Here is a 7269-nt window from a genome sequence, read left to right on the forward strand (position 1 = left end):
TTCCTGGGGAAGAGGCAGCACTGAGACATTCATAGCATAATAGGCAGGCTAAGCTACTATCTACTACAGGAGAAGGAGTTAAATTGTAACCCATTCATACCAAAGAACTAAGGAAAAAATGAGTACAGAGTCAGAGCCAGAGTTTCAAAATATTCTCATCTGTTAAATTAAGAGTATCTCCCATAGAAAAGCAGTGGAGGCCCCACAGGGCAAGTACAAAACAGAATTAAAACTCCCAAGGGTCTTGTCTTTACAAAAGAAAAGGCAGGAGGCAGCCCCTGGACAGCTGGTCATGCTGGCCGCTCCGGTTGGACCACGTTGCATAATCCTCAGTCGCATCATCACAACGTCTCTGAGCATTTTGATGGGGGGAGGGGAGAAGGGGCAGTGTAGTGTGTATGGGGGGAGAGTCCCAGAGGGCTCTCTTTATCCCCTTACCCCTTTTTTCTATCCCAGAAGATGGAAGCTGGCTACACCTTGAAATGAGGCTATGTGTTTCAAACCTGGGGACAGGGGTAAGAGAGGATCTGTGCTTTGAGCAACCTGAGCCAGAGACAGAGGGGTGTTGGAGAGGTGAGGGGAGGATGCATGATGCTTATTGCTTTGTACCTTTCACTGGGAAGGAGGACAGCAGCCAACAGTAGCTCACAGGTTTGTAAACTGAGCCTGTTGGCTTCAAGAAGGGAGGCAATGAAGTCGAATTAAATATAAAAGAGTCATTTGTGCAAAAATAACTTAAACAAATAAAAGACCTGGGGAAGGGGGTATTCCCCTTAGCCTGGTGGGAGCGGGCCATATACCCCCTCCCCCCCAAGGCCTTTTCAGTGACATGGCTTTGGGGGGAGGGGCAGAGCTTCCCTACCCCCTGCAATGGCTCAGGATGGGATTGTAGGGGAAGGGCTTGCATTTGTGCTCTGAGTGGGGAGTAGTGCCCCCACCCACTGTCCACAGGTGCAGGTGGCTGGCAGGGGCTCCCAAGGCTCAGCACTCAGCTTTCCCCAGTCAGGGTCAGATCCAGCTCCAGGTATGGCTGCTATGGGGCCAGTTTCCTCCTCTTGTTTTTGGCAGGACGGCCAGGGCGGGCCCGGGGAGGCAGAGGGACAGCCGCCTATACAAGAGGGGAAGTCGAAAGAAGTGATCAAACAGTTAGGTATCAATAAGTCTTTTATTTTCTCCCCACTCCCTTTAACCATTTTTTCCTCCTGCCAATCCCTATACATACCCTCCCACCCACCCACTGGTACACACTTACTCGGGTTGTGGGGCTGGGGTCCAAGGTAACAACATCCTGGCGGGAGATATTGCTGTTCCGGGTAGGGCTGCAATAAGGGGCACAGATGATCAGGAACACCTCCCCAAGCACCAGATGAATTTCAGAGTTTGGGTGGGAAACTTTCTACATTTGGACAGTAAAGGCATAGTATCCTTATTCATATTCAAATAAGTATTTGCCCTTTTGAAAACCAAGCTACTTCTTTTAATCATTTCTACAAACCCAGCAAGAATTGAGAAAAGGGCAAGATTGTGGTGGGCCCAATACTCACTTGTATTTTCTCCTCCGGCCTCGACGAGACTTTCTGACTACCCCTGGAGGCGCCTGAGAAAAGGTGGACTGTGTGTGTAGGGAAAGTTAAGAAAAGGCAGCATGGCCACAGCCATTCCTGAGCCCTTCAGCCAGACCTCCATCACTGCACTCACCTTAAGGTCCTCAGAATGGGGCCCAGGAGGGGATGGATCCTTGGGCTCAGCACCTCCTTCAGCCAGTTCCCCATTATGCTGCCAATGGTGGGTCCTTTTGGGGGACCGTTCCATTTGTCCATTGAAGCCTCCACGTGCCCCCCACTTGAGGGCTAATCGGCCAGGTTCCCGCCGGCTGCCAGGCTTTCGACCCCGGCCTGGCCTGGCCTCACCATTAATGCCCCTATGTCCCCCTCCTCCCCTCCGGCCCCGTTTCCCTGACCCCCTCCCAGTGAGCAGCTCAGGGACTGGGGGGTCGGGAGAACTGTGGGGTGGGGCTAAGGCACTGAGGGGAGGCTGAGCAGGCTCTGGTTCTAGGGCTGAGGTGGGGCTCTCAGGGGGCAGATGGGGGGCTTCTGGCTGCTCTGGAGGGATCTACAGGCAAAAAAATAAAATCTCAATCAGTCTGCTTTGTAACTCAGAATGCTCATATTTCCAGTTTGGGGAAAAACTCCCCTAAACCCTCACCTGGAGACTTTGTAGCAGGCAGGCTAAGGGACTAGAAGCCTCTGAGAGGGGTGGAGGAGCTCCCCCCGCAGGGAGGAGCTGCAACCCCAACTGGCCAGAGAGAAGAGAGCCAGGAGGCTGCAACAGGCTGGGGAGGGCTCCAGGGCTGCTGGTCAGCGAAGACAGATCACCTGTTGAATTATAAAGTCAGGGGTCTCCCTAGGCAAACCAATTAAGTTGAACAAATCCTATTATTCTCTTAGGCTTTACCCAGTGGTCAAAGACTCTTCCCCAGTTCATCCACCTGCACCTCCCAATTTTTACTGCCTTTTTTCTTCTCTTCCATACCAGAGTCTGCCCTCAGACTTACCCAGCAGGCTGGCACTCAGCAGAGGGCTAAGGAGTTGGGGGGGTCTCCCTGAGTTGGAGGGGGCCTTGCCCAGAGAGGAGGCTCCCAGGTCAGTAGTTGCCGTGGTGACACTGGAGGTAGGTGGTCCAGGTTGGGGGGCACTCAGGACACAGGGCTAAGGAGAAAGAATGCTTATCATACATACATATGTAAAGTAGTCCATACATTTATAGTACTTTCACATATTCAATCTAAAGCCTCACGTGAAGTAGGCCACACTTATTAAATACAGACCCAGTTCTTACAGCTATCCTACCCTTAGCCAAGCACTAAGCCTTCCCCAAAGGCCCTGAGGAAGAGCTCAGCAGAAACCGGAAAGCCTTTGATTCCCAGCTCCCATCTCTGATTCTACCTCTTGTTCTGTCCCACCCCCTATCCTCACCTGAGGGGACGTCCCAGAGGGGGGATCCAGGCTGGCAGCCAGCAGCGCAGAATTTAAAGCTATGAGGGTAGGGGGGGCTGAAAGTGGGGGAAACAGTAGCGGGGGCAGGTCTCCTAAACCTGAAAATGTCTCCCCACTTGGACCTCCAGCTCCCTCTGCAGACCCCTCCCCATCCCCAGCTGTGGGGCCCAGGGCCAACAGAGGCAGGAAAGAGGCTAGGAGGTTGCTAGGAGGTGCAGAAGGGGGTGAAAGGAGGTCTGAAGGGGGTGGTGGAAGCAGGGAAGCCACCAAAAGTGAAGGCCCTTCAGGCTCGCCTGGGGCTAGGGGAGGGCCAGGTCCCCCTGGTGGGGGTAGCAGGGGCTCAGGGGGCGGTTGTCCCCCTCCCCCAGCCAGCATGCCAAATAAACTGTGGCTGAGTAATGGAGAAGGTGGAGGCTGCCCCAGACTCAGAGGGAGAGGCAAGGCTCCTAGCATCCCTGGGAAGCCAGCTCCACTCAGTGCCAGGCCCTGCTCAGGGCTGGGGAAAGGGAAAGCCTCCCCACCAGCCAGGGGAGGCAGAGGGCAGGTGGTGCTTGCCCCCATCCCCAGTCCGTCAGATGGGCTTTGAAGTACAGGGCTGGGAACTAGGGGGGCTTTGGAGGCAGCTGGTGGGGCAGGGGCACCTGCAAAGGAAAAGAAAAATTCAGCTCAAGGGAGACTCTTTATCCCCATGTCCAAAGAGCCCAACCTCCCGGTCCCCAACCCAGAAAACTGCCAAAGAGTTCTAAACTCTCCCCTAGATGCCTTGGCTGCCTTTTTCCACCCCAGGGGCAAGGGCTCTACCACACTCATTCAGTTACATACCTGGCACACTGCTGAGGCTGCCACTGGAGGTCCCAGGCAGGGAGGAAAGGAGGGGGTGCCTAGGCTGGGGAGGGCTCCCTGAGGAGAGGGTTGGGGGAGGAGGAAGGTGTGCATCTGACCCCAAAAGGTTAAAGCTTCCATCAGAGTGGGAAGAGCCAGGGGTGGGGAGTCCCAGAAGGGACAGCACAGAAGGGAGAATAGGTTGGGATGGCTCAGGGAGAGAAAAGGATTGGGGCACAGGAGCAGGGGCACGAGGACGGCTCCGTCTAGGGGCTTGAGGGCCTCCCCCTTCTAGCAATCGCAATACAGTTGGGGGTCTGCGGGGACGGCGCTGAGTGGGACGGGGTGATGATGAGTGGGAAGCTGAGGGTGGTGGGGCACAGGGCCTTTGGCCCTGTAAAGTGCTGGGAGGGGGGTGGGGGGGACGCTGTGCCTTGGCCGCTGCAGAGAGTAGGCTGCTAGCAAGGAAGGGGGGTGCCCCAGGGCCTTCCACGATGGGGGCCTCTCCCTGGGGTCCCAGGACCAGGGGCAGGTGCATAGTGGCTGAAGACACTGGTGGTTGAGTGGAAGGACCAGGGGGACCGCGGGGAGCAGGGAGATTATTGCTCGGGGGCAAAGGAGGGGGTGTTAAGGCATCACTACAGTGGAAGAGAGGAGGATCTGAAGGTGGTGAGGAGGAGGCATGAGGAGCTGGAAGAGAGCCCAAGTCAGGGGGCACCAGGCTGGATCGGAGGGGTGCTCCCCAGTTGTATGAGGGAGCATTGAGGCTAATGGCAGGTGGAGGAGGTGGAGCTGGAGAGGGAGCATTGCCCCTTGGGAGGAAACAGGGACTGCTGCTGCCTCCGGAGGGGACTGGATCAGGAAGCCTTGGTGGGAAGAGCCCCCCAGGGCCTGCTAGAGGGGGGAAGGCCTGTGGAACTGAGGATGGTTCTGGGGGAAGGGAGCCAGGACCCCCATTAAGTGGAGTTGTAGGAGGGACTCTACAGGGAGGGCGGGTAGAGGGGGGCCCTGGGGACACAGTGTGGAACATTTGGGGGCTCGCTCCCTCTCCTGCAATAAATGAGAAATGATGGGTTAGCTTCAAAAATTCCCAACCTCCCTGTGCCCTCCTGTCACCAAGCTGCCCTCCACTCCACGCTTCTTGATCGCTCCCATAAAACTTCCCATCATTCCTCTTCCAGGCCCTTTAAGTTGTCCTCAGTTTCCTTCTATAAAGTAGAGAAGACTCACCAGGAGAAGAGTGTGAGCAGGTGGTCTCCATGCTGCGGTACAAGGTTGCCATGGCAACGGCTTTCCTTCGATGGTTGCACAGCTTGGTCATGTCTTCCTCTGATGCTGGCCCCACTCCAGCCCCACCCGGGGTCACCGGGGCCAAAGGGTCAAAGTTGAAAACCTGTGAGGTAAAAGGCATGGACAGGGACCCTGAGGGGATGGGATCTGTGCCAAAGGCTACCATGGGCAGTGATGTGCATTAAGTCTAGGTTTATCCCTGTACTCTCTGGCAGGGACCCCTCATCACTCTGACCTTGGGGACATTGAGTGGACACTCCAGACCGCACTTGCAGGTCCCATCGCTGAGGAGGTAGCTCCGGGTTTGCTCCAAGGAAGACAGCTCGGTGCCACTTGGGCTGGGAGGGGAAGGGTCAGAGAGGATGGGGTTAGTTGACACTGAATTAGGAGACACTCCTAAATGACAGTTCCTTAGTCAAATACCTTCCTAGGAAGGGCAGAGGGTAAGGAATATGGGAAGAGACAGAGAGGGAGAGTAGATTCAGAGAGACAGTAAAAAGGGTGAGGAAGGAAGGAGGAACAGGAGAGCAACAGGGTACCAGAGATCTGAGCTTTGAGAGGTAGGGTGGGAGACAAATCAGGCAACTGAAGGGCCTGGGGATACAATTCAGGGAACTCTGAGAATCTATACCTGATATAGAGCACAGCACCCTCACGAACACAGCGCTGCCAGCCGATGGGGACAGATGTGGCCACAGGGCCCCCAGGTCTGTCTGCTCCACTGCTCTCATTGCCCCCATTCATTGTGTGTAATCAGCTCCCACGTGCCTGATAACAGACATCCATGGGCATTAGGAGGATTCAACTGGGCTGGGTACCTGAGGGAGTACTCCATGAAGTCATAGGTTGTAGGGAGACCCTAGAGAGCTGGGTGGTTGAATGAGGGGGAACCCTTTGCCATCCCACCCACCATGGTTACCTGAACATCTCTGCAAACATTGTGGGGTCCAGTCTAAAGCCGGGGCCGCCAGCTTAGCCCACACCTGCAAGGCAGGAGAGAGAAGGGACTGTCAGGAATCTGCCCAACTCAAGAGAGCACAACAGCTCAAGACACTCGCAAGGAAAAGATCCTTAATGAAGTAAGCGCCCATAAAAATCTCAGGGATCTGCTGGTGAGTCCACAATCCACCTTTTTCATATGCAGTCCCTAGGTCAAAGCCTCAACTCCCAGGGACCAAGGAATCACAGCCTAGACATATAAAGAGCAGGGTCCTTTTGTCCGGTCAGAGACAAGACTTCATCCAGGAGTGTGGGCAAATTCCCCTAATGCCCGGCCAGTAGGAGGTTTCCCACCCCCCAGGGAGATCATATAAAAAGTACAGATTGCCCCACAGGTCACCAGACCATTGCCCAACTGCTTGTTCGGGTGGTACCAATAGAACTCGCCCCCACCATTGCTGATCTGGTTCATTTGGGTCTTAAGAAAGGTTGGAATCACAGCTCTGTCTTCTCCCGGGATCCTGAGAAGCTCCTGATTTCCTTCCAAACCTAAGGCAAGGGATTCAGCACCTCCTACCCACAGACTTCAAATTAGCTCCAACAGGGACTCTTCTCTAATATGTGGGGCCGCCCCTCAAGTCTCTCCCCAACCTCACCATCGCTCCTACCCCACACGGGTGGCTTCAAAACTTTCCCTCTCATAACAAGGCGCCCTGTCACCCAGCCTGCTTCCCTTCGCCTGGGGAGGAGGGGAAGGCGCACGAAGTAGGAAGGAACTTGGGGAGAAGGCGGGCGGAGGGTGGGCAAAGCACTGAGGGGAGGGAGGTGAAGAAGGCAAAAGTCAAGCAGTTAAGAGAGGGAAACGGTGGGGGCAGGTGAGGGCGGGGGAGTGCGGATGGGGCCAGGGAAAGGGGCCGAGAGGACGCGGAGGGGGCAGAGGGTAGGGACTGGAGGGGAGGGGAGGGGGAGGGGCGGAATGGGGGGGCCGGGCCCTGCACTCACCGCGGCCCATGGTTCGGCCGGCCCCGCCCTGCGCAGTTGCGGCCCAGAGGGTGAGTGGGAGGGAGTGGGAGGAGGGTCGGTGGAGCCCGAGCCTCCGGTACGGCCCCAGCCGGTCCTAGCAGGAAGCGCCGCCGCCGCCGCCGCCGCCGCGGATCACCGAGCGGCCTCCCGCGCATGCGCCATGGGGGCCAGGGGCAGCCCTGGGGATTCCGTTCCCAGA

At 56.3% G+C, this 7269-nt stretch overlaps 1 protein-coding gene across 1 annotated transcript; it reads right to left on the reverse strand.

Annotated features, from left to right (window-relative positions):
* Positions 1 to 137: 137 nt before the first annotated feature.
* MBD6 (methyl-CpG binding domain protein 6) lies at positions 138 to 5858 on the reverse strand. Its single transcript, XM_081082527.1, has 11 exons — positions 5740 to 5858; positions 5344 to 5446; positions 5049 to 5211; positions 3819 to 4868; positions 2976 to 3637; positions 2555 to 2708; positions 2206 to 2375; positions 1699 to 2112; positions 1545 to 1597; positions 1253 to 1319; positions 138 to 1108 (listed from the first exon to the last, which is right to left on the reverse strand). Exons 1-11 carry the CDS (start codon positions 5850 to 5852, stop codon positions 1034 to 1036), a joined length of 3024 nt encoding a protein of 1007 aa, XP_080938653.1. The 5' UTR covers positions 5853 to 5858; the 3' UTR covers positions 138 to 1033.
* Between the last annotated feature and the right edge of the window lie 1411 nt (positions 5859 to 7269).

The sequence above is a fragment of the Myotis nattereri genome (assembly GCF_964212035.1).
Source record: "Myotis nattereri genome assembly, chromosome: 2".
Taxonomy (NCBI): Eukaryota; Metazoa; Chordata; class Mammalia; order Chiroptera; family Vespertilionidae; genus Myotis; species Myotis nattereri.

Excerpts from the sequence above, each read along its gene's own strand:
- MBD6 (XM_081082527.1), bottom strand. The coding sequence starts at position 5,852 with ATGAATGGGGGCAATGAGAGCAGTGGAGCAGACAGACCTGGGGGCCCT. Across the intron at positions 4,869-5,048 it reads CTGCTCACACTCTTCTCCTG|GAGAGGGAGCGAGCCCCCAA; the intron begins GTGAGTCTTCTC and ends CATTTATTGCAG. Across the intron at positions 2,113-2,205 it reads GCCTGCTACAAAGTCTCCAG|ATCCCTCCAGAGCAGCCAGA; the intron begins GTGAGGGTTTAG and ends TTTTGCCTGTAG.